This window comes from Perca flavescens, chromosome 12 (assembly GCF_004354835.1).
Source record: "Perca flavescens isolate YP-PL-M2 chromosome 12, PFLA_1.0, whole genome shotgun sequence".
In the NCBI taxonomy this organism is placed as follows: domain Eukaryota; kingdom Metazoa; phylum Chordata; class Actinopteri; order Perciformes; family Percidae; genus Perca; species Perca flavescens.
In genome coordinates this window covers 33,180,755-33,208,444 of record NC_041342.1, presented here as the reverse complement: position 1 = coordinate 33,208,444, position 27,690 = coordinate 33,180,755, and the positions used below count along the sequence as shown (strand labels likewise).

The window sequence follows — 27,690 nt, the reverse complement described above, 5'->3', positions numbered from 1 at the left end:
TTACCCACATTAAGAAAATTAGTTTTTGTATTACGAGTTTTCTGAAATTTAGTGTTTAATATTGTTAATGTATCAGTAATAATTGTGAGGTCTGGACTGTTGGTTTGACAGAACAAACATTGTGAAGGAGTCACTTTGGGCTCTGGGTAATTTGTGATGAACTTTTCTCACTATTTATACAAACCAATCAATCAATTAATGAAGAAAATAATCAGCAGATGAATCCAGAATGAAAATAATCATCAGTTCAAAGTTCAAAATGAGCTCCAGCTCAACCAACTCCAACAGTAAAATCCTGCTTTTACATTAACGCTGAGTATTAATAATCTAATTTATGATATTAAAACAGTCACAGGGGACATTTTAACTTTCAAAACTACATTTCACTGATGATACTTACAGACTTTCACTGAAGGAACATTTTCAATGCAGGACTTTTACTGTAACAGAGTATTTGTACTGTGTGGTATCAGTACTTTTACTGCAGTAAAGTATCTGAATGAAACTACTGTTGTTACTGAGTAGAACATTTCCTTCACACTGCTGCCCCCTAGTGTCTGCAACAACAAACTGATTCACACACACAGCCTTTACTGTAAGGGTGAATCCCAAGTCTCTTATTTGATATCTCCTCGGTCCTCGCTGGAACCAGAAGTTGTTCTGTCTCTCCTTCATGAAGCCGTCTCAAAGCTCTTATTCCTGCCCAGAGGAGAGAGCATCGAGGAGGGATCATCAAGGAGCTATGAATGAGGACACAGAGCAGCCTTCCTGGAAGCTGTGCAGCTGATTACTTTCTTTGTTAATGAATCTGCTGATTTGGTCTAGAAACCATCAGATAAAAAGAGAAAGATGTCTCGATGACTTAAAATATTCTGTTTATTCAGTTTACTGTAAAACAAACTCAAATGTAACACTTTTTTGCATTTGTGTTTGAAAAGATTAAATATATATAATATATATATATAAGATTTGGTCAATTAATGGACCAAATATTGCTGCTGTTGCTGTCAGGAATCAAACGTTGACTCTGACTTTGTAAAAACACACAACTGCTTCAAACTAGGTGTCATAGTTGTGTTTCTTCACATAAGCTAAATAAAGGTATTTCCACCATAAATTGGTGCATAAAAGTGTTTCAGAATACAGAAAATGAAGTCATTGATGCTTAAAACTTCCCTGGGGGAGGACACCCAGACCCCCCACTATGATATGGCCCCATCATCCCCCAAAGGTGGATTCTGGCCAATATACAGTACAGTACACCCACTACAATACATTAGACTTCACTGATCACTTCCCCATCAGTCAGGCACAAGATCTGACCATAATTACACTTGTGCTTCCCATAAACTGTCTTTGCTTTAGCCTTTTATTTCATTTGCAATCCTGGCAGTGGTAAGCAATCGTGAGAGAAAATAAAAAAAATATGAAAACACAATTCAAACCGATGTGTGCATTGGCAACAAATGGCTCAAGAAGCCGACAAATAGGCTATATATTCCCTCTGCTGAAAATCTATCTTTAATAAAAAAAATACCCATCAGGGAATGTTAACGGGGTTGTCGGTCTCTAAATGTTGTAACTTTTCTCTCTCTCACTCCGCGCACTGAGCTCCACCTGATCTTCTAAGAACGGTGATGCCATTATCAATCGAGTATTGATTGGTCAGTAGGCGGTGCTTTTACACCGGTTGATCTCTAATCTCCAACATAAGCTGCTCCTCAGTAGGTTAGGTGTTCATCATAAATTACCACGGCGATTTAACCCGGTAACAAGTAATCCACCGTCGTGATCCACAAAACCCTGGGTTGAACCTGAAGGTACCTCGTTAACGCCAAATCTTGCTTTGAAGTACAGGCTTCAGTTTGACTTCATCATGTCTGTTTCTCCTGTGTCATGTCTTGTCTTACTTCCTGCCTTGTGTGTTTTACCTCCTTTGTGATTGGCTGTCCACCTGTGCATGAGCCCTCATGTCACCTGTACCTCGTTACTACCCTCGTTATCTTGTGTATTTAGTCTCTGTGCTTTCTTTGTCTGTTGTCTGATCATTGTCATTGCGTGTGTCTTTTTGTTCCTAGTGTTTTTGGATTTTCATTTAGCCAGTTTTATGCTACTTTTAAACGTGGCCGACTTTTTTCATAAACGGACATTTCAACCTCTCCGTTTTCAAAAATAACATCGTGCACAGCTGTCAGTTTTCAGAAAAGTGTTTTTTTACACGTGCCTGTGTATATTTGCTGTCAATGCCGCCAAGAGCACGCCAAACCTGTAGGTGGCGGTGGAACAAGAAGCTCAAGCCCACGTTAGCCAATCAGAATCCAGAAAATAGCAACAACAGCAATGAATCACTTCCTCTCTCTTCTCTTCCTCACTTCCTTCGGCTGCTTAGTTTACATGCAAACGTGCAAATGAGGTTTTCCAAAATCTCCACTCTGACGGGAGTATTTAGAAATAATCGTTTTCAGAGGCAAATTCTCCAAAGGGCACAAACACAGAGAAATGTCTCTGTTTTTCAAAATAACCAAGTACCTGTAAATGGGGTATTAGACCTGCTTGCTTCAGGACACTTTTTTGTTGTTGCTGTTTTTAATTTAATAAACCTTCGAAACCTTACACTGCCTCCTCGTCTTAACTCTCTGCATTTTGGGGTCCAAACCTGCACAAATCCTGACACTAAACACACTCAAAAATAGATTTTCAGTGAAGGAACATTTTCAATGCAGGACTTTTACTGTAACAGTGTAGTTTTACATTACATTTACTGCAGTAAAGGATCAGAATACTTTCTGCAACACTAAATACAATAAACAACAAAAAAGAGACAAGAAAAACACAAATAAAGAAACACAAGACGTGTAGTTTGAAGCAGTGAGTGTCTGCAGCCACCAGAGGGCAGCAGAGTCAAAGTAACAACAGGAGGAGCACAGAGGTGATCATCATTTTATTGGTTATTATAAGGACCCCATTAGCTGTCGCCTAGACAACAGTGGTCTCCCTGGGGTCCAGAAAAACAATAATTCAGACAATATTAAAACATTTTATGACACATACAGGGGGAAACAAAAACTCCAACAAGTAAAAACAAAATACTTTTTCTGTATTTTTTTTTGGCAAGGTAAAAAACAGGTTCTTTTTTACATGTTAAAGAAAGCCCTTAGGAAAAAACAGGGCTAGAATATCTAATGTTAGACAAAACAGTTTAAATGAAAACTATATAATTTGTTGTACAACCCAGACAGCAGTAAACCTGATACAGAGACGGCATCACTATTTATATGAATGAAACAAAAAAATGGCTGTTAAATGGTTTTGGTGTTGTCTTAGTTTGGTAGTCTGTTTTCTGTGTTGTCTTTTGCTCAGTTTATAGCTGTTTTAAAATTAAAGTCTAAAATGGTTTTCTGTCTTGTCCAATTTACTTCCTGTCTTGTATTTTACTACACTTTTTTATTTGCTTTGTCCAGCCTAATGTGTTTCACCTGATTTTCTGAAATTTCAGCCCTTGTGTCACAAATCTTGTGTTATCTCATTAAATCTGTGCATTTAGTGGGGAAAGTTCCCCTGTCCAGTATCAGATCATTTTGTGTGTTTTGTGTTTTTCCCAGTGTCAGTCCTCGTGCTATTTCTGTGCTCCCGGTTATTCCTGTTTTCTTGGATTCCCTTGGTTTTTGTTGGTAATTTGTCTTCATTTTTGAATCGTTTTTTGCCAGCTGCAGCTAAAGGACCCCTTGGTTTGTTTGTGTTTCAAAAAATCCTCCAAATTCAAACGTTCCCCTGCTTGCCTGCCTGCTTCTGAGGGATTTTGGGTCCGCCATTCCCTAGACTCCTGTTTTGCAACCCCAACATGGCGGAGAAACGCAACAGTGCTGGCTGCTTGGCTCTGTATCAAAAACAAAGTTAGGCTCTATCTCGAGAGTTAGACCAGAACTTCGGTTTGGCCACATTCAACAAGATTTTCTTAGACATGTTATATTACACTAAAACTCAAAAAAGGTTGGGAACCACTGGCCTAGACAACTTGCTGGTCTTCCTGGGGTCCAGAAAAACAATAATTCAGACAATATTAAAACATTTTATGACACAACTACAGGAAAATAAAAGAAACATAACAAAACTGCCAACCAAAAAGTATAAAACAAAAATACTTTTTATTTTTTTTTTATTTCATCTGTATTTTTTGGGCAAGTCATTGAGAACAGGTTCTTATTTACAATGGTGGCCTGACAAGAGGCACAACCAATTAATATGTAAAAAAGGGCTAGAACATGAATACATTAGACAACATACAGTTTTAAAATGACATAAAATACAATTTGGGGTACAACCCAGACAGCAGTAAACACAGTAACAGAGAGGAACACAAGAGGGAGTACAACCCATGGGTTTATCAACAGAAAGAACCCCCAAAAATAACCTTTTCGCCTTCTTATAAATTACATTACATAACATAACACAGGGGTTAAGAGTTAACATAGGTAGCTCACAACGACGAACAAATATTTATTACGACAAAATAAAATAAAATAAAAATATAGCAAATGTATTCAAAATTACACGAGGAAAATCTAAAATGTGTTAACATGTCTTCTTTCAGATTAGTGGAAAGAAAACATTTATTTTACTACACTTTGTTTATATGTGTCTGTAGATTTCTCCTAAATCTACCAAAAGATATTTCTGAAATTTCAGAAAACGTGTGTAATACAAATATTAATTTTCTAAATAAAGTAATCAAATGGGGAAAGTTCATGGTGAAATCTATTAGTTACATTTCCTCCCATTAAGGCCATTTTCCAACAAACGGCAACATGCTAACAGCAGGAAATGCTGTCTCTAAAATGGGTGTTTTTTCTGGCAATTAGTGGAGTAACCATAGTGAGTAATTCCTCAAAACCTTGAGGAGCCAAACAGTCAAAATTCACAAAAGCTGGAGTATCTTCTGAGGGAAGTTCTTGACACAAGTTAGGATAGACTCCCTGTTTTGCATGTCCCAATATCCAAGGTTTCCACCACAGTCTCCTCCTGGCTCGTCTTGGTTACCGTCTCTCCTGTACACGGCTAGCAGCTTTACAGGCCAGGTAGACCAGAACTACTTTGGCCACATTCAACAAGATCTCCATTTCCTCCATGTTATATTACACTAAAACTCAAATAAGAAAAGGTAGGACTAGGTGACCAAAGTCAGTCTTGTTGTTATTCCTGTCTGGGCAATGGTGGACTGGCAGTTGGTTTTATGAACATTCTACAGATGACCAACTGACAACAACTGACAACAACTGCCAACAACTGCCAACAACTGCCAACAACTGAAACAACTGACAACAACTGTCAAATTACTGACAACAACTTCCAAAGCTTGAGCCAACAACTGACAACTTTAGAATGTTGGAGTTTGTTGGTGTTTGGTTGGAGGCTCTAGTTCTGCTGTTAAATGCAGATGTTTTTTTGATGAAATGAACCTGTATGGTTGTTTATGTGGTTTATGATTGTGTTTTCAATGAAAGATTGAGTTATTTTTGGTGCATACGGGGTAATAATAATAATGATGTATTACTCGAATTATTATTCATAATATCCAATGTTTTATGAATCAGAGTTTTATTTAACAATTAATTATGATTTAAGGGGAAAATAAGACATAACACAATAACACAATTGTACACTTTTATTCCCTTTTTATTTCTTAAAAATAAACAGAATTTTACTTTGGGTGATGTTTCTGGTTTTGTATATTCTGCACATGGTTGTATTTTATCCACAAAATATTTTTCACTTTTTGATTTGAGCTGTTTCTTTCTCCGATTAATGACACAGATCCAAGCTGAGAGAGTGAATACTGAGCACTGAAATCAAACTCCAGTTCCTGGAATGATCCTTTAACCAGAGTGGATGGTTGTAACTGTCATTGTGTTGTTAATGTGAGAAAGGCTGCAGAGCAGAAACCCACACAGCCCGTCTGCTGCAGGAAAGGAAGTGGTGATTCTCTGTCAACAGTTTTTTATGATTTCTAATAACCACTGAGAACAGACTCATATCTGCTGCTGCTGTAAACACTCAGGAACTCCTCTTCCTCTCTGCAGCTGTGTGTCTTTTCTCTTGTGGTCTGGAAGCCTTTTTTCCACTGAGCCCTCTACCCACACACAGTTTAACTGAGCCCAGAGAGCAACAATGATGACCCACCTGGAGGTCACCTCCATGGACTTTATTTATGGGGATTTTAGCCATCAAAGGTCAACTTTACAGTTTACACTTGGATTTGATGAGAGTCCTCATACAAACACGACAACTCACATGAGTGTCTGCAATGAAAATAAGGACTCTTCTTATTAAATATGTGCTTATTTTCATACATACAATGTTGTACAAGTCAGACTCTGAATGATATCTGAACAAATCCCAGTGTAAAGATATTCTGACTATATATAGGAATTAAAGTGTTTGGTTTAGTTAGTTTATGTAAGTGCTACTGAAGTGGTGATTTCTGGCTCAGCGTATGAGAACAAAACCTTTAAAGATATGGATTATAAAAACTTTGATTCTGATTATTTAAATGAAATCCATAAAAAACAAGGATGCAAAATCCCAGAAACTTTTGACGTTTATGTACGTTCACAAAGAATGTTATACTGAAAAATTGACAAAGCTGCAGCACACAGAAAGCAGTCAGTCAGCATGTGTTCAGCTGGTGGATGGTCCCTTGTTTCTGAGGATCATCAGCAGAGAGAGTCCACAGCAGTACACCAGACTCTTCACTATCAGCTGGGTGTACAGCAGACAGAACAACTTCACTTGGTACTGAGACAGTGGTGGTGGAAGAGTAGAAACCTCTGAAACAGAAAAGCAGTGAATAGTGACAGAGTGGACATCAAGGGTTCTGTTTGGGCCTCCACTGTATTATGAACAGGTTATAAGGTGCTGCATTGGAAAAGAAAACCTCTGAAACAGGCATTTTTAGAGAGGTTAGCTTTAAAACTGACTCAAACCGAATGAATGTGAGCTTCACAAAACCTTTCTAATGATTGTAGTTGGTTTAGCAAGTTTTGTCTTTAAGCTTTTTGAGTTTTTTTTATTCATCATCTGCTCTAGCTTTTCCAATGTTTTAGATACAAATATGGTCATGGTCCAAAATTTTGTTAGAAAAATTGCAACACTGGAGTTGCAGTGAGAAATGTCAGTCCTCTGCTCTCTTTGACAGCATCTCTACATGAAGCTAAATCACTGCTGAACACAGTCACCACATCTTCATTACCTTGTTCTGTTTGGGCCTCCACTGTCCCCCCCTCATGTAGGACATCACAGCGGTATTTATATTTGCTGTTCTCTTGCTGATGGATCAGCAAGATGGAGGCGGTGTGTCCTGACTCTCTGATCTCCAGCTGTTCTCCCTCATCACGGGGCAGCTCCTCCAGAGGACCATTCTCCTTTCGTCTTTTCCAGGAGAACTGGACCAGAGGAGGAAACATGGCTGAGGCCAGACACAGCAGGGAGCTCTTCCCCTCCAGGTGGGCTCTGGATGCTGCTGGGTACACGCTCACCACGGGCTTCACTACCGGCTCATCTGAAGTTTGACAGCAGCAACAAGCAGCACAGACACACATTCACACAGTCACCAGCAGCTTACAGCACTGCATTCAGTCTGATCCTGGAAACTACATGGACTCTGATCACTAAACTACTCATCAATACAGCACAAAGTTCACTACATATACTGGATTCAGCTTCATATCAAACACACACTGATCATCTCATGTCAGCACGGCTTATATGGGGACTACAGACAATTATAGACACACTTTATGGATTAATGTACAAAGTCTATTCACTGTAATTAGTTTTACTAACATAATATAGTGATGACATTGTCCTTCATATAATGGACAGTTTCTTTCTATTTTAAAATAAATAAAATTTAGTTTCACATTTAATACTTGAGCAATTTTGAATTATTACAATCTATTTAACATATTTTAATATATATTGAAACTACACAATTCATAAAAAATGTCAGAATTTTTACCAACAATGATCATGTTTATACACAACTACAATAAAATGTTCAACAATAAGTGTTGCCCCATGGCCCGGGGCAAGTAAAACGCCACGTCGGGCAAGTAAATATAACAAAAAAGATTTAAATAATTTATATTTTAAATGTATGCAGTCAAAAACAGATAGAAATCACTGTCTCTCCAGTAAGTTAAGTTTTTTTTTAAATAACAGCCTCCACTTTCAGTATGAACTTTAACTCATCTATGACTTTGTTCATGATGCGTTCAAACATTTTATATAAAGATCAAATATAACAATTTATTTGAGTCTTAGTCCTAATGAAAAACTATTTGTATAGGAGCCAATAAAGATTGACTTTGAATGAGTAGAAATCATTTTTACATCAAAAACATTCTTAACATTAAACCATAAATGATTTTTCTTCAACAGATTCTCACTCCCATCTCATAAAATACAGACGCTTGGTCAGGAGCCTTTGGTGTTGTTATTGATGATAAAAGTCTCCTTTAGTGTCAGATCTAAACACCCTTTATCTAAACGTGCTGGGTCGGGACTATGCGGCCCATTTTTGACTCAGTTAGGTTTAGGAAAAGATGGGGGGGGGGCTTACGTTTCCATGACACGCGGGACAAGAACGGGACGGTTGGGTTTAGGAAACGTGACACGCGGGACACGATCCCCGGTCTCCTGGGTGAAAGTCCTGTGTTGTTTGACCCATCCACCCCCCCAACCAACCTCCCTATGATGATGTTTGGGCTTTCATACTACTCTCTACCGTAGTCTCTCTTAATGCTAAGTCCTATTCAAGCTCCATGTAGCTGCTGCTCTCCCTGGAGCTCTCTACAAACACACTGAAGGTGTTTTTAGGGTCTCTTCAGACGCTGACAGACACTGTCCAAACCTCCTCATTTTACCAGTTCAGAGGGACAACCGGTTGGTTTTATGATATATCAAATTTAAATAAAAACTGCAACATAATGAACAGACTATCTTGATCCCTGGTTGTAAATTAACATATAATAATTATAAAATGTACCTTCACACAAAGGAACAGTGTTGTAGAGTTAACTTACATATTAAAATAAATTACATATTTATCTTTTCATAAAATACAATTATCATTTTAATTACTACAATAGGCTGAGTATAACATATATATTTACCACTTTATATTTTACTCTAATTGCTTAAGAAACAAATCAATATATCATTAATTTCATAGTTTTTTATACAAAATTTTACCTTAAATCAAATACATTTATTTAAAAATAAAATCTTCAAATATGATTATGTTAATCATCAAAATACTATTTATATTTAAAATCATATTCAGTATCTCTGTGTCTTCATGTATGAATAAAAATAAATATAAAATTTGTTATGTTTGATCAAATACTATTTATGTCATTGATAAATATCATATATAAAAGTAGATACAAATAAATTATTAGCATAAGTTATCATTTAAATTATAAATTATATTCAGTTATTTTTTGTGTCTTTCACCTATGAATATATCTTCCACTAAAAGACAAATGTACCATCATATAAAATACAATAACTTTTTAAAATGATTCAATTTAATTTATCCTAAACAATTTAATTAAAGTTATACTATTTACAAAATAGTCCTAGTGACATATATTAGATTATGGTTAACATCATATATTATCTTATTGCTGATTAACTGAGAGGATCAAATACTGTATGTTTCTAACATTTCATCAAACATTTTCTATAAATCTGTTTAATCTCCTGCAGAAATAAAGAATAACTGGAGTTGTGCAGTGAGATTTAAACATGTTTTCAGGAACTATGAACCTTTTATGTAACAATAGCTGCATGGCTGCAAGAATTCTCTTCTAATGATGAAAAAACTAACATGTGAAGCCTGAAGAGACAGAAACTCATTAAAACACATTTTCAACTTGTTCAATAAAACAACTGAAGGAAATAAATGTTTATTCTTACCTGTTACAATCAGTTTAGTTCCAGAGCCAAAGATGAAGTACCATCTACCTCCCACAGTGAAACTGAGTGATACAAAAACCTGTCAGCTGTTGAATGTGTCTGCTGAGGTGAACCAGTCCAAATTATTAACCAGGATCATATTCCAGCTCCATGATGTGTTTCTCAAATCTTCATATTAACATGACTGTCTTCTTTTATGTCTGTATGTATGCTGTACTAGTGTCATATAATATAAAACAAGTAGGGCTGTGTGATTGATGAACTTAGTTTATTTTGTATAATTGTTATTGATAAATTTTTGCTTTAAAACTCTGATATTGTTTGCTGTGGGTTTAATTTATTATATTTTGCTGTGGACAATTTATCTTTTCCCTATCTTTCATGAACTGCAACAACAATCACTAATTGACACACCTGTAGAACCCCGTTCACATCAGCGATCTGATTGGCCAGCTGATCAGACCAGTCCCTATAAAAGGAGGCTAGACCCCTTACCAGGAGGGACAATGCTCTGAATGGGCCGTGTCCTGCAGTGGCCTGGCTTGCTGATCTTCTCCTCCCTCGGTGTTGCTGCTGACTGGATCTCCTGTACCCTGGTGGAGCTGAATCCCAGACTCTGCAGTGAACTGGTCCTTTTCTCCCACACTTGTGTGTGTGTGTGTGTGTGTGTGTGTGTGTTTGAGCTAAAGGAGTCGTTTTTACTAGTTGTTCATTCCTGTGAAGGTGCCAGATCCAGGGGCCGACGGCAGAGCAGCAGACACGGCAGTATTGTTGATGAGCCCACTTGAAGTAGAGGAAAGGAAAGTTGTCCCTCTAGTCAGCCGAGACTGGTTTAAAGTTGCCGGGCTAGGAGCAGGCTACCCATTGATTTTACATTTCTCCACTGACAGAAGCAGAGCGGCACCACAGAATTCCTGGTTCTGGATCTCTGGACTGGACTCGGCTATTCAAAGCCCCGCTGAAGCAGATCTTCTGTGCCGTGCCAGGAGAAACCCGGAGCTGACTCCAGGCTGGACTGGACTTGGGTGTTGTTTCACCCTGGGACAGAATATTGGACAATCTATGGTTTTATTGTCTCCCTGGTTTTTGAGGAGAATGTGATTTTAATGTCAGTTTAAATTTAACTTTAAAAATAATAGAATACTATTTTTATATATTTAATGTGTATTTCTCGCAGTGTTGGTGTGGCCGGGAATCTAAATTAGTTTATTTAAAATTAACAGACTTCCAGTCTGTTACACTAGCTGTGGATTGTTGGTTCAGACATTAATGTTCCTCAGAAGATGAATCCTACTGACTTTGATAAGTTTTTAGCCAGTAACATCAGCTCAGATTTTTATATTTAGTCCATAAATTCATAATGTATGTGTTGCAGTGTAGTTACTGACAACACACCCTTCAGGAAGGCCTCATCACACAACACCACAACCAAGGTATTCACCAAATCAACACCACACTCTAGAGATCTACACACCTGACCATTTGACGAGCCCCCAAATATGTTACGGCCACAGCAAACAAACACAACTTAAATGTGACGTCAACATATCTAATAACACCAAACCTGAGGATTAGTTAAAGTAAATTAAGATTTATTCACAAATTAACTATTATTGATTAAACCAAAACTACAGGAGTCTGGAGGTCTGGCCAAAAAGAAGAGAAGAAGCCTGAGCCAACCCACCAAGAGCCATCAGACCCAGAACCCCCCCCAACTAAAAAGTGGGAACTAACTAACAGAAACAAAGCTGAAAACTAGACTACCAGACCTCCATCCTCAAAGCAAAGAAACCCAAAAGAAGAGAAGAGAAACCAACGGTGATCAGCTGCTTCAGTCTCAGAGACAGATTTCTGTCTCCCAGCCTCTCTTATATCCAGGGGAGGGGCCCCCCTCAATCAGAAATCAGGAACACCTGAGATCAACAGAGGAAAAAGAGAGCGTAACATCCATTACTATACATTTATAATGTCTGTGTGTTGGAATGTAGTCTTGTTGTTATCTGAAGTAGAAAGAGTTGTGATCCTCCTACTTTTTATATAATTGCTGAACTTAAGGTTGGAAATATTAAAGCTGAAATTAACATTATTGGATGAAAAGGTTTGCTGCAATTTAATCATTAATTCAAATTGATTTCAGTGTTTGGATGAATATATATAGGGTTTGACATTAATATAATTATACTTTGTTTTAAAAACTTCAAATATCTTCAATCCATGTTCTGTCACATGTTGTCATTAGATATTTCTGTGTTGATTAACAGTTTATAAGACGTCTTAAAATGTGTATAAATATTAGGGTTTATCCTCTGGGGACCATAAACATCATGTCTGGTTTCTGGTTCTGGATCAAAGTTCTGGTTGGATGAAAAGACTAAAGTGAGATTATCTGCTGAAATCAGTTCCAACATGTGATGTTAGAAATGTGTCTGCAAAGCTTTTATTGTGAAGGAGACACAGGAAGTGTTTGCATTAAGAGCTGGGGCCTGTTTCACAAAATATAAATCAGAATATATAAATCCAGGATAACCTGATAAAGCCAGGCTTGACCTAGTCTAATCTGTGCATCCTGGCTTGGTGCGCCAGGCTGAGGAGGAGAGACTAGGGTCCTGAAGGCCAAGCCAGGCTGAGGAGGAGAGACTAGGTCGAGCCAGGCTGAGGAGGAGAGACTAGGTCGAGCCAGGCTGAGGAGGAGAGACTAGGTCGAGCCAGGCTGAGGAGGAGAGACTAGGTCGAGCCAGGCTGAGGAGGAGAGACTAGGTGAGGGCTGAGGAGGAGACTAGGTCGAGCCAGGCTGAGGACTAATTCAGATGAGATCTTGAGACTAGGGCTGAGGAGAGACCCAGGCTGAACTAATTCAGATAGATGCGCGTCCACGGCTTTCCTCAAAAGACCGCAAGGTCGATCACAGATTTACTGATGCCAAAATGGAGAATACGCATTGTTCATACTTTATACAGAGTGAACAGCAGCTTCTTGCGGAAGTATGATGACGTGAAACACATTATTTGAATAAAAAGAAAATAACACGGCCGCTGTAACGAAACAGCGAGAGAAAGTGTAGCAGACGATCACGGACCGACTGAATGCGTAATTGTAGCCTAAATATATCCATTAACTGACCTCTGCTCTGAATGGAAACCGTCATAATCCTACCATTCAATGATTAGGCAACTAATCATTTGCACAAATTAACAATTGTGCTCTTTGCCTTAAAAGTAAGCAGAAGATAATGTTACTCAGGAAATTTAGCATGAAGATCCATTCTCTATAACACTAGAATATGAAGCGTATATCTCTTTCACTCTGTTCCTCCCTCTCTCTCATTGGCTAAAATATTAATTTCCTGAGTCATATTAACTTCCACTACTCGCTTTTAATGCAAAGTGTACAGGTGTTCGTTTTTGCAAATGACAAGTGACACATTGAATGGTTTCATTTAAGAGCAGTAGTTCATCAATGTATATTTTTAGACTATCATTTAGTCTGTCCGCTATTATCTGTCACGCTTTTTCTCGCGTTTTTTATTTTTTTTATAGAGGACGAGTTTCCTTCTCTACATATTATATGCCTTGCTCCCTGGTATATATGGACATAGAAAATAAAGACACTGAAGAAATTGCACTGTAAAATCTAGAAACTATAAAGATAATAAAGTGATAAATTCCATGCACACTGTAAACATGAATGGAACAGAGTATATTCATCAGTTATTTCCCCCCAGGCAAAATATAAGGTCAAAAACCATTAAGGTGTCCTCTCCCTGTTGTTACATGAATGTACAGTAGCCTACATCACTAGATAGTTACTGGTCCAGTGAACTAAGACTATAATTTGGGAGGATTGTACAATTAGGATATGTTCTTAAAATTGTACAATCCTCCCAAATTATAGTCCCAGTTTACTGGACAACACAAATTGTGTGCTAAGAATGCCAAATACAATGCGAGAAGTACAAACATGATCCTTATTGTTAAAAAATCAAAAAAGAAATTATAAACTAAAATAATTTAAGGTGCATTGGGGAATTATAGAAATGTACAGCATTGTATGTATTGCCCTTAGTAACAGACTTCATTTAAAACTCATTTGAAATTGTATTAGCCTTTTCTAATTATCTCAACAACTGCCATAATATATTCATCAAACTTCTTACAACAATGTGAACAGCAGTCTTCATACAGCAATATAACAGTAACAATGACACATTTATAATTATAAAAAAATAATAATGGTCACAACTTTAAATAATAACAGTACTTAAATGAACAGCAATATGCATCTATTGTATTTTAATCCAGGCTGATAACAAAAGGGTAAAACCACTGCTGAGTGAACAGAAAAGGTTCCAGGATTAAATAAATCCTGGCTGTTAGCCTGGTCAGGAGCAGGCTAGCTGTTAGCCTGGCTGTTAGCCTGGTCAGGAGCAGGCTAGCTGTTAGCCTGGCTGTTAGCCTGGTCAGGAGCAGGCTAGCTGCACAGAATAAATCTCCATGGTGATTTATGCGCCTCTGCTTTCGTGAAACCGAGTCAAGGCTAAATTCATCCAGGATAACCAGGAAATCCCGGCTTAATCCCTTATCTTGGTTTTGTGAAACAGGCCCCAGATCAGCGTTGTGAGGAGGAACAGACTTTATTCCTGCAGCAGGTCAAATCAGAGCATTTTAATCTTTAAATGTTGAAGCTGGTTTTTGGTTTCATCATTTTGACAATTTTGTCTAAATGATTTTAATCAGGAACTGCTTTTCAAAAAAGAATTATTCATGTTTTTATCACATGTACATACATTTATTTGTATTAATAATGTAATTATTTGTATAGTTTTCTGTTTCAGATCTTTTATTATTGTTTCTCTGTGTTGTTAAGAAAAGAAACTTCAGCTCAGTTCAGTGTGTTTGTGACCAGTGTTAGACAACTGACTCAGGAAGTGGAATCAGGTACTTGTTAGTTATTACTACTTAAAGTAATATTACCTTACATATTAATTAGTATCAAAACTAATTAGTAATTGTACAGTACTTGATTATTAATATATTACTTTCTGCCTGGATTAATAACTAATATAATTACTGTTTTGGAAATTGTAATCCCTTACACTACTCATTACTGGGGAAAGTATCCTAATAATATAACAGTAATAGATTACTTAGTAATGTGTTACTGCCCAACACTGTTAGTGACTCTGGCTGAGATGGAGGTGAAATATGTGAACCTGGGCTGTGGTTTACTGATCTCTTCCTGTCACAAACACTGTTTGACATCTGTTCATCTGGAGGTTTTTGTTCAGGCTGCAGGGAGCATTTCTCACTGTGGGGATCATCCTTCCAACAGGAGCAGTAGTAGGTGGCTGAATGATCGGGTTTAACCTTCTGGATCTGCAACTCACAGCCGTTCTGTATATTCACAGCTGAGAAATCATCTTTCTGAGGATGATTGTATCCCTTATTTATGTAACCACTACTCTTGTGAATATACAGAATCCTTGTGAATGTTTCTGTGTCTCTCTTCTGGTACCAGTATATATAATTATAGTCACACTGCTCAGTGCCTCGACAGCTGAAGGAGACGTCTCCACCAACTCTCCTGGTCAATGTTAAATCATCCTGAATCAGCTGTGTTGCCATGGCAGCCAGCGCTGTAGAGAAACAGACAGGTAGATGAAGGTGAGTGTGAGCCAGTGTTTGTTAAAGGTGGAGTTTGTTGGCTCCTGATTGGCTGGAAACACTCACCTGAACACAGACAGCACAGAGCAGCAGCTGGGAGGAAAAGCATTTAGTTGAGTGGTGTTTCCTCTGGTGAACCTGGGGAGAAGTGGAGCTCTGATGCAGCTGAGGCCAAACAAGGACGAGCTGTGAGATCAGACGAGGGCCACGTGGTTTCTAACTCTGACTTTAACTTTTAACTTCCTCCATGTTGAGGTCAGCCACAACATGAGACACTGATAAACCACCACATCTGCGCTTCTGCCTGTAAAAACACTTGCTGTATCTGAAACTGGTGGTATTCAGACAGAGGTGGGGGCCAACAATCCTCCAAATGAAATGACAGAATATGTATTTTGTAACTGACCTTTCAACGACACATAGAAGTGTTTTATGATCTGATTAAACATCATTGTCTGTGAAGAATGAGTCTGTTTTATGATGTGAGACCACTATGGATCAGGTTTGGTTGGGCACCAACAAGACTTGGTTAGTTTCAGGGAAAGATCTTGTTTGGGGTCAAATGAGCTCTTTGTTTAGGTTACGGGGAATTTACCGTCATGGTTGAATAATATTTGACACTTTTTGTAGAAGAATTATTATATTATACATAAGTTTTTTTTACTCTGAAGCCCTCACTTTGAACCTGTAGTTATCACCTCATACTACATTATTTACTGTATTTCAGTTATTATGTCAATATACCTTTTTCGTGGCAGACATGTTGACATGTCATAGGAGGAAAAGCACAGGTGTATTCAAAACCATTAATGATGGCTGCATTCCACTTAGGAGAGGTCCTGGTATTGTTCATGCTGACTCACTGAAATATCTTACTGGGACACTTGATGGAACTGAGCCATCGTTAAGGTTATCAATTTCAGCTGTGCTTTTCCTATTACGACAAGTCAACATGTCTGCTGTGAAAAAGGTCCATTCTGTGCTGCTGCTGTGAAGAATAAAACCTTCACACTGCTGCCCTCTAGTGTCTACAACAACACACTGTTTCAACCTGTCCTAACGTCACAATAAAACCTTCATTAATCATTCCAGTCTCTGGTCTTCCCCCAGACTGAGGAACAGACAAAAGGTTCAGTCTCTGAGAACTTCAGGTTTCTATCAGAGCTAGTAGAAGTACTGGTAATATTTCTGAGAGTACAATTTACTGTATTGTATCAGCTGCAGTAGAAATAGTATTTTAATTTAACTAAAAGAACAACAATTATACCAGTTATACTTGTCATTGACTGTTGTGTGTTTCTTTATCCACGAGATCTCACTGTTTTTTCTTTGCCAGTAAAACAAGAGGTAAGAGCATCATCACGTCGTCATGGCGACCATCCTCTTCAGCATCACCTGGATACCCTTGCACTTCTCTGACTAACCACAGGGTGACACTCTTTCTCTTTGGTGGTTACTGTCAGCACCGACAGCAAACACAGAAACCCACGGTGAGATCAAGTTTAGTTTGAAATGTGTCCCACGGCCATGTTGGAAGAGCTTATTTATTGTTGTGACAGAGATCTAAGAGCATAAAGATGTGATGTCAGACATGTTTGTCTGCTGACACAGCTGCAATATGATGTCATTCTTCCAACAGTTCTTCATGGTGACAATGATCAAACTGTTCAGAGTTATAGCATTTAAATAGCACAGACATCCCTTAAAATAATATTAAATGTGTCATAACTGTTCCTTAAGCTTCTTAAAGGAACAGACTGACATTTGTCTGCTTTGGTTTGACTTGTTATTCTATTTAAAGGAGTTTAAAGGAGAAAATATTTTCTAATAGCATTAAATAAGCGAAGAAGATGCTGTTTGTTGGGGGAGATGCTACTTTATAATATGTTTTATTAAATTTGTAAAAGCTGTGATGTATCAAAGGGAAGTTAAAAACAACTTCAGTTAAAATATTCAAATTGCAAACCAGCTTTAAACTGTTTTAAATATTTAATTATACCAAGAATATACTAATAATTCAGGTCAGACTAAACAAAGACATTTTATTACACATAAAAGCTTCTCACTGGTTATAACAGACAACACATCACTACAATCTGGCTTCTGTCTGTTTGCTTCCTGTTTGATTTAGAATTGATTTTAAGATTTAACTGATCACTTTTAAAGCTCGTCTGGGTCTGGCTCCGAGCTATACAGCGGAGATGTTGACCCCATGAGAGCCAGTTTGCAGCCTGAGATCCTCAGGTCACCCTTGTGCTCGTTCCAAAGTCGAGGCTTGAATCTAAAGGTGACCTTTGACCTTCAGGACTCCTCGCCTTTGGAACGACCTGCATAAAGGCTGTTTAATGCTTCTTAAACTCTTTTAAATCCCCTCTTAAAACACGTTTATAGACTAACTTTAATCTGATGTTCTCTCCATTTTATATATTTATTTTTTATTGCTCTTCATTTTAATAATTGATTTTGTTGCTTTAACCTTTTTTTTTCACATTGTTTGTCTTCGTTATTATTATTGTTATTATTATATACAAGACATTTTCACTTGTTACAAGTGTGAATAATAAATGGCTGAATTCCATTTAGCTGCTTCAGTTTCAGGGTCCTGTATTGTTCCTGTTGGCTGTCTCACCATCATGGTTTACGGGAACACTTGAACTTAACAGAGCCATCGTTCATCTTACTTTTCCTTCTATGACAAATGAAGTCAAAATGTCTGCACTAAAAAAGGCCAATTGTCAGACAGCAGCCTTACCTGTGTGCTGCAGGGGCTGATGGGGGATGTGAGGAGCTGTTAGAAACCACGTGGCCCTCGTCTGATCTCACAGCTCGTCCTTGTTTGGCCTCAGCTGCATCAGAGCTCCACTTCTCCCCAGGTTCACCAGAGGAAACACCACTCAACTAAATGCTTTTCCTCCCAGCTGCTGCTCTGTGCTGTCTGTGTTCAGGTGAGTGTTTCCAGCCAATCAGGAGCCAACAAACTCCACCTTTAACAAACACTGGCTCACACTCACCTTCATCTACCTGTCTGTTTCTCTACAGCGCTGGCTGCCATGGCAACACAGCTGATTCAGGATGATTTAACATTGACCAGGAGAGTTGGTGGAGACGTCTCCTTCAGCTGTCGAGGCACTGAGCAGTGTAAGGGCACTTACGGATCTGTATTCTACCAGAAGAGAGACAAAGAAACATTCATAGTGATTCTTGTTATTGCCAAGAGTAATACCATATATAAGGGATACAATCATCCTCAGATAGATGATTTCTCAGTTGTGAATGAACAGAACGGCTGGGAGTTGCAGATCCAGAAGGTTAAACTCAATCACTCAGCCACCTACTACTGCTCCTGTTGGAATAGAGATCCACAGTGAGAAATGCTCCCTGCAGCCTGAACAAAAACCTCCAGATGAACAGATGTCAAACAGTGTTTGTGACAGGAAGAGATCAGTAAACCACAGCCCAGGTTCACATATTTCACCTCCATCTCAGCCAGAGTCACTAACAGTGTTGGGCAGTAACACATTACTAAGTAATCTATTACTGTTATATTATTAGGATACTTTCCCCAGTAATGAGTAGTGTAAGGGATTACAATTTCCAAAACAGTAATCATGTTACAGTTAGTTATCCAGTTTGAAAGTAATATAGTAATACAACAAGTACAATAACTAATTAGTGTTGATAAGTTTAGTTTATTTATTTATGAAAGGGGACAGCGCAAATTAATGAAACACATGATTTCCCATGGGTTAAATAAGACAGAATTAGCCAAAAGGTTATTTTTCATCTGTAGTCCCCTGCTTTCGATGTTAAAAAGGCATTTTAAAATACAAACAAACAAGAAGACAACACAAGCAAAACAAAACTTTGCACAAACCATCACAGAAACAGAAATCAACAAAACAAAAACACAGAACTTAGCACCAGACAAGACACAACACAAAAGCAGAAGGTTATACAACAAAACAAACCACAGGTTATAAAATGAAAAAATTTAAAGTAGAACAAACAACTAAATCTAGATACTAAGTAATATGTAAGGTAATGCTACTTTTTCAAGTATAACTAACAAGTAATTTCTTCCACTTCCTGAGTAAGTTGTCTAACACTGGTCACAAACACACTGAACTGAGCTGAAGTTTCTTTTCTGAACAACACAGAGAAACAATAATAAAAGATCTGGGGCCTGTTTCACAAAACCAAGATAAGGGATTCAGCCGGGATTTCCCAGTTATCCTGGATGAATTAAGCCTTGATTTGGTTTCACGAAAGCGGAGGCACATAAATCACCATGGAGATTTATTCTGTACAGCTAGCCTGGTCCTGACCAGGCTAACAGCCAGGATTTATTTAATCCTGGAGCCTTTTCTGATCACCCGGCAGTGGTTTTACCCTGTTCTTATCAGCCTGGATTAAAATACAACAGGTGCATATTGCTGTTTATTTAAGTACTGATATTATTTAAAGTTGTGACCATTATTTTTTTTTAAATAATTATTCAAGTGACAGTCATTGTTACTGTTATACTGCTGTATGAAGACTGCTGTTCACATATTGTTGTTAGAAGTTTGATGAATATATTATGGCAGTTGTTGAGATGATTAGAAAAGGCTGATAACATTTCAAATGCTGTACATTTCTATAGTTGAGCAATGCCCTTGAATTATTTTAGTTGATTAATTTTGTTTTAAATTCTTTAACAATAAGGATCATGTTTGTTCGTCTTCCATGTATATTGTCTTTGGCATTCTTAGCACACAATGTATGTGGTCCAGTAAACGGGGAATATAATTTGGGAGGATTGTAAAATTTTAAGAACATATCCTAATTGTACAATCCTCCCAAATAATAGTCTTAGTTCACTGGACCAGTAACTATCTAGTGATGTAGGCTACTGTACATTCATGTAACAACAGGGAGAGGACACCTTAATGGTTTTTGACCTTATATATTGCTGGGGGGATATAACTGATGAATATACTCTGTTCCATTCATGTTTACCGTGTGCACGGAATTTATCACTTAATTATCTGTGTAGTTTCTAGATTTTAGAGTCCAATTTCTTCAGTGTCTTTATTTTCTATGTCCATACATATGAGGGAGTAAGGCATATAATATGTAGAGAAGGAAACTCGTCCTCTATAAAAAATAAATAAATAAATAAAACAAACGCAAAAAGCATGGCAGATAATAGCGGACCGACTGAATGATAGTCTAATAATATACATTTATGAATTACTGCTTAACTGAAACCATTCAATGAGTCACTGTCATTTGCAAAAACGAACACCTGTACACTTTGCATTAAAAGCGAGTAGTGGAAGTTAATATGACTTAGGAAATTTATATTGTAGCCCGTGAGAGAAAGGGAGAGGAACAGAGTGAAAAAGATATTTACGCATCATATTCTAGCGTTATAGAAAATGTATCTTCATGGTAAATTTCCTGAGTAACATTATCTTCTGCTTACTTTTAAGGCAAAGAGTACAACTGTTCATTTGTGCAAATGATTAGTAGCCTAATCACTGAATGGAATAATTATGACGGTTTCCATTCAGAGCAGAGGTCAGTTAATGTATATATTTAGGCTACAATTACGCATTAAGTCGGTCCGTGATCGTCTGCTACGCTTTCTCTCGCTGTTTTATTACAGCGGCCGTGTTTCTTTTCTTTTTGTACAAATAATGTGTTTCACGTCATCATACTTCCACAATAAGCTGCTGTTCACTCTGTATAAAGTATGAACAATGCGTATTCTCCATTTTGGCATCAGTAAATCTGTGATCGACCTTGTGGTCTTTTGAGGAAAGCCGTGGATGCGCATCTATCTGAATTAGTTCAGCCTGGCTCGACCTAGTCTCTCCTCCTCAGCCTGGCTCGACCTAGTCTCTCCTCCTCAGCCTGGCTTATTAGAGTCTCTCCTCCTCAGCCTGGCTCGACCTAGTCTCTCCTCCTCAGCCTGGCTCGACCTAGTCTCTCCTCCTCAGCCTGGCTCGACCTAGTCTCTCCTCCTTAGCCTGGCTCGACCTAGTCTCTCCTCCTCAGCCTGGCTCGACCTAGTCTCTCCTCCTCATCCTGGCTTGGCCTTCGTGAAACGCACAAAGCCAGGCTGCACAGATTAGACTAGGTCAAAGCCTCGCTTTATCGGTTATCCTGGATTTATGTATTCTGCTTTGAAAACAGGCCCCTGAAACAGAAAACTATACAAACTATAACTATAGAAATGTCTAATGACAACACGTGACAGAATATGCATTGAAGATATTTGAAGGTTTTAAAACAAAGTATAATTATATTAATGTCGAACCCTATAAATATATATATATATATATATATATATATATATATATATATATATATATATATATATATATTCATCCAAACACTGAAATCACTTTGAATGAATGCAACAAACCTTTTCATCCAATAACGTTAATTTCAGCTTTAATATTTCCAACCTTAAGTTCAACAATTATATAAAAAGTAGGAGGATCACAACTCTTTCTACTTCAGATAACAACAAGACTACATTCCAACACACAGACATTATAAATGTATAGTAATGGATGTTAGGTGCTCCCCTCCCTGCTCTCTTTTTCCTCTGTTGATCTCAGGTGTTCCTGATTTCTGATTGAGGGGGGCCCCTCCCCTGGATATAAGAGAGGCTGGGAGACAGAAATCTGTCTCTGAGACTGAAGCAGCTGATCACCGTTGGTTTCTCTTCTCTTCTTTTGGGTTTCTTTGCTTTGAGGAGGGAGGTCTGGTAGTCTAGTTTTCGTGGCTTTGTTTCTGTTAGTTAGTTACTACTTTTTAGTTTATGGGGGGTTCTGGGTCCAATGGCCCTTGGTGGGTTGGCTCAGGCTTCTTCTCTTCTTTTGTTCTTTTTGGCCAGACCTCCAGACTCCTGTAGTTTTGGTTTAATCAGTAATAGTTAATTTGTGAATACATCTTAATTTACTTTAATTAATCCTCAGGTTTGGTGTTATTAGATATGTTGACGTCACATTTAAGTTGTGTTTGTTTGCTGTGGCCATAACATATTTGGGGGCTCGTCAAATGGTCAGGTGTGTAGATCTCTAGAGTGTGGTGTTGATTTGGTGTCTAAAAAAGACATAAAAGAAGAGTTAATATGTCATGAGTCATGTTAATATGAAGATTAGAGAAACACATCATGGAGCTGGAATATGATCCTGGTTAATAATTTGGACTGGTTCACCTCAGCAGACACATTCAACAGCAGACAGGTTTTTGTATCACTCAGTTTCACTGTGACAGATGGAGGGCACTTGATTTTTGGCTCTGGAACTAAACTGATTGTAACAGGTAAGAATAAACATTTATTTCCTTCAGTTGTTTTATTGATCAAGTTGAAAATGTGTTTTAATGAGTTTCTGTCTCTTCAGGCTTCACATGTTAGTTTTTTCATCATTAGAAGAGAATTCTTGCAGCCATGCAGCTATTGTTCCATAAAAAGGTTCATAGTTCCTGAAAACATGTTTAAATCTCACTGCACAACTCCAGTTATTCTTTATTTCTGCAGGAGATTAATCTGATTTATATAGAAAACGTTTGATGAAATGTTAGAAACATACAGTATTTGATCCTCTCTGTTAATCAGCAATAAGACAATGATGTTAATGATTATGATGTTAAACATGATCTAATATATGTCAGTAAATGTATTTTGTAAAGAGTATAATTTTAATTATATTGTTTAGGGTAATTAATGAATTAATAAATCATTTTTAAAAGTTAGTGTATTTTATATGATGGTAAATTTGTCTTTTAGTGGAAGATATATTCATACATGAAGACAGATACTGAATATGATATTACAATAAATATAACTTATGCACAATAATTTATTTATATATATGATACAAGATTATATATATAACAGCACAAACATATTTATATGTATCTCAGCATACTTTTAATATCAAACACATATTTATCTTAGCACATTTCTTATATAAATAGTATTTGATGATTAACATAATCTGAACATTTTATTTTAATTGTGTATTAAAGGTAAAATTGTGAAAAAACTATGAAATGACTGATACATTGATTTGTTGCTTAAGCAAGTAGAGTAAAAATAAGGTGGTAAATATGTTATATTTAGCCTATTGTAATTAAAATGATTGTATTTTATGAAAAGATAAATATGTAATTTATTTTAATATGTAAGGTACATTTTATAATTATAATATGTTAATTTGCAATCAGGGATCAAGATAGTCCGTTTATTATGTTGCAGTTTTTATTTAAATTTGATATATCATAAAACCAACCGGTTGTCACTCTGAACTGGTAAAATGAGGAGGTTTGGACAGTGTCTGTCAGCGTCTGAAGAGACCCTAAAAACACCTTCAGTGTGTTTGTAGAGAGCTCCAGGGAGAGCAGCAGCTACATGGAGCTTGAATAGGACTTAGCATTAAGAGAGACTACGGTAGAGAGTAGTATGAAAGCCCAAAAATCATCATAGGGAGGTTGGTTGGGGGGGTGGATGGGTCAAACAACACAGGACTTTCACCCAGGAGACCGGGGATCATGTCCCGCGTGTCACGTTTCCTAAACCCAACCGTCCCGTTCTTGTCCCGCGTGTCATGGAAACGTAAGCCCCCCCCCCATCTTTTCCTAAACCTAACTGAGTCAAAAATGGGCCACATAGTCCCGACCCAGCACGTTTAGATAAAGGGTGTTTAGATCTGACACTAAAGGAGACTTTTATCATCAATAACAACACCAAAGGCTCCTGACCAAGCGTCTGTATTTTATGAGATGGGAGTGAGAATCTGTTGAATAAAAATCATTCACAGTTTAATGTTAAGAATTTTTTGACGTAAAAATGATTTCTAATCGTTCAAAGTCAATCTTTATTGGCTCCTATACAAATTGTTTTTCATTAATGGTTATCAAATATGGACAAAGACTCAAATAAATTGTTATATTCGATCTTTACATAAAATGTATAAACACATCATGAACAGAGTCATAGATGAGTTAAAGTTCATACTGAAAGTGGAGGCTGTTATTTAAAAAAAAAAAACATCAAATCTAATTACAATAATTTAACTTACTGGAGAGACAGTGATTTCTATCTGTTTCTGACTGCATACATTTAAAATATAAATTATTTAAATCTTTTTTGTTGTTAAATTTACGTGCCCGACGTGGTGTTTTACTTGCCCCGGGCCATGGGGCAACACTTATTGTTGAACATTTTATTGTAGTTGTGTATAAATGTGAACATGGTTGTTAAGAATGATATGACATTTTTTATGAATTGTGTAGTTTCAATATATATTAAAATATGTTATATAGATTGTAATAATTCAAAATTGCTCAAGTATTGAATGTGAAAGTTAATGTTATTTATTATAATATAGAAAGAAACTGTACATTATATGAAGGACAATGTCATCACTATATTATATTAGTAAAACTAATTACAGTGAATAGACTTTGTATATTAATCCATAAAGTATGTCTATAATTGTCTTTAGTCCCCATATAAGCCGTGCTGACATGAGATGATCAGTGTGTGTTTGATATGAAGGTGAATCCAGTATATGTAGTGAACTTTGTGCTGTATTGATGAGTAGTTTAGTGATCAGAGTCCATGTAGTTTCCAGGATCAGACTGAATGCAGTGCTGTAAGCTGCTGGTGACTGTGTGAATGTGTGTCTGTGCTGCTTGTTGCTGCTGTCAAACTTCAGATGAGCCGGTAGTGAAGCCCGTGGTGAGCGTGTACCCAGCAGCATCCAGAGCCCACCTGGAGGGGAAGAGCTCCCTGCTGTGTCTGGCCTCAGCCATGTTTCCTCCTCTGGTCCAGTTCTCCTGGAAAAGACGAAAGGAGAATGGTCCTCTGGAGGAGCTGCCCTCTGATGAGGGAGAACAGCTGGAGATCAGAGAGTCAGGACACACCGCCTCCATCTTGCTGATCCATCAGCAAGAGAACAGCACATATAAATACCGCTGTGACGTCCTACATGAGGGGGGCACAGTGGAGGCCCAAACAGAACAAGGTAATGAAGGCTTGGTGACTGTGTTCAACAGAGATTTGGCTCCATGTAGAGACGCTGTCAAAGAGAGCAGAGGACTGACTTTTCTCACTGCAACTCCAGTGTTGCAATTTCACACCATTTTGGACCATGACCATATTCGTATCTAAAACACTAGAAAAGCTAGAGCAGATTAAAAAAAACCTTAAAGACAAAACTTGCAAAACCACCTACAAATCATTAGGTCTGAGAAGTCTTTGAGTCTGTTTTGAAGCTCTCAAATGCTTTGAATGCAGCACCTTATAGCCTTATAATAAACCCTGAACTCCACACTATTCACTGCTTTTCTGTTTCAGAGGTTTCCATTCTTCCACCACCACTTCCAACAGCAGCTTCTGTCCCGTCTCAGTACCAAGTGAAGCTACTCTGTCTGATGTACACACAGCTGATAGTGAAGAGTCTGGTGTACTGCTGTGGACTCTCTCTGCTGATGATCCTCAAAAACAAGGGACCATCCACCAGCTGAACACATGCTGACTGACTGTTTTCTGCTCGACTTTTCTCGCCATCAAATCTCATCAATTTATCTCTTTTATCACTTTTATCAGTATTCACAAATGTTATGTTATGAATTTATGTAGTTGTCATCCTAACAACATAAATACATATATCGTGCGGTATATGGGGCAAAGGTATTTAAACATTCACTTTCATAAAACTTGAAATACTTAAGTTTACTTAATGTAGGTAATCAACTGGAGAGGTTTCATGGTCATATCTGTTAGTTTAAATGGACACTTATTTACCTGTAGAGTCTTAATTTCATAATCCATATCTTCATAGGTTTTGTTCTAATACTCTGAACCAGAAATCTCCACTTCAGTAGCACTTACATAAACCAAACTTTACTATTTCATTCCTATCTTTATTCTGACATTTGTTTAGACAGGGCTTTGTTCGGATAACATTCAGAGTCTGTCTTCTACAACATTGTATGTATACAAATAAACATATTTAATAAGAAAATGCTTTATTTTCATTTCAGACATTAACCACTGAGACATCAGATCAAAAAACACTCATGTGAGTTGTCGTATTTGTATGAGGACTTTCATCAAATCAAAGTGTAAAGTGTAAAGTTCACCTTTGATGGCTAAAATCCCCATAAATAAAGTCCATGGACGTGACCTCCAGGTGGGTCATCATTGTTGCTCTCTGGGCTCAGTTAAACTGTGTGTGGGTAGAGGGCTCAGTGGAAAAAAAGGCTTCCAGACCACAAGAGAAAAGACACACAGCTGCAGAGAGGAAGAAGAGTTCCTGAGTGTTTACAGCAGCAGCAGATATGAGTCTATTCTCAGTGGTTATTAGAAATCATAAAAAACTGTTGACAGAGAATCACCACTTCCTTTCCTGCAGCAGACGGGCTGTGTGGGTTTCTGCTCTGCAGCCTTTCTCACATTAACAACCCAATGACAGTTACAACCATCCACTCTGGTTAAAGGATCATTCCAGGAACTGGAGTTTGATTTCAGTGCTCAGCACTCAACCATGTGCTGCAGGCTTATATTTCTGCTTATTTTTAAGAATAAAGCAAATTGATGTTTCTTTTTCAGCAAAAATGAAAATGACCTATGTATTTGCCAGTGTGTTGTCATATTTTTGACTTAAATTATGAATCATTATTAATTTACTACTAAAGCCAAATTCACGACCTCAGTATTTAAAAAAAATAAGTGGTACTGTTATCATTGATCAGAGCGATAAAACAAAAATCACAAAGACAAAGATGTCATCTTGTTGTTTCACCCCCTCAAAAAAACATCTGCATCTCAGTGAAAAGAAACAAGAACTAAAAAAATACAATACACTATAAAATATCTACCAGACAGCTGATGATTCTTATATATATATATATATATATATATATATATATATATATATATATATATATATATATATATATATATATATATATATATATATAAAAATATATGTATATAAGTATGTATATGTATAACTATGTTTAGAATGAAAAATACAACACATCA

At 37.3% G+C, this 27,690-nt stretch overlaps 1 protein-coding gene, 1 long non-coding RNA gene and 1 pseudogene across 2 annotated transcripts; 2 read left to right on the top strand and 1 right to left on the bottom strand.

The window, feature by feature from the left end:
• Nucleotides 1-6,660: 6,660 nt before the first annotated feature.
• LOC114564894 (immunoglobulin lambda-1 light chain-like) lies at nt 6,661-16,259 on the bottom strand (annotated as a pseudogene).
• LOC114564896 (uncharacterized) lies at nt 10,465-11,135 on the top strand. Its single transcript, XR_003693858.1, has 2 exons — nt 10,465-10,599; nt 10,702-11,135. It is a non-coding gene; the product is annotated as an uncharacterized LOC114564896 (long non-coding RNA).
• Nucleotides 16,260-18,426: 2,167 nt separating the features above from the next.
• Nucleotides 18,427-26,629, top strand: LOC114564893 (immunoglobulin lambda-1 light chain). Its single transcript, XM_028592554.1, has 6 exons — nt 18,427-18,583; nt 18,678-18,983; nt 20,526-20,531; nt 22,911-22,958; nt 25,358-25,666; nt 25,999-26,629. The coding sequence occupies exons 1-6, from the start codon at nt 18,541-18,543 to the stop codon at nt 26,166-26,168; spliced, it is 882 nt and encodes a 293-aa protein (XP_028448355.1). The 5' UTR covers nt 18,427-18,540; the 3' UTR covers nt 26,169-26,629.
• The last annotated feature ends 1,061 nt before the right edge of the window (nt 26,630-27,690 follow it).

Bases quoted from the DNA above. Each gene is read 5' to 3' on its own strand.
- LOC114564893 (XM_028592554.1), top strand. From the start codon at position 18,541: ATGCTTTTCCTCCCAGCTGCTGCTCTGTGCTGTCTGTGTTCAG. The intron at 22,959-25,357 runs GTAAGAATAAAC...GTCAAACTTCAG, and splicing joins AACTAAACTGATTGTAACAG to ATGAGCCGGTAGTGAAGCCC. The intron at 25,667-25,998 runs GTAATGAAGGCT...TTTCTGTTTCAG, and splicing joins GGAGGCCCAAACAGAACAAG to AGGTTTCCATTCTTCCACCA.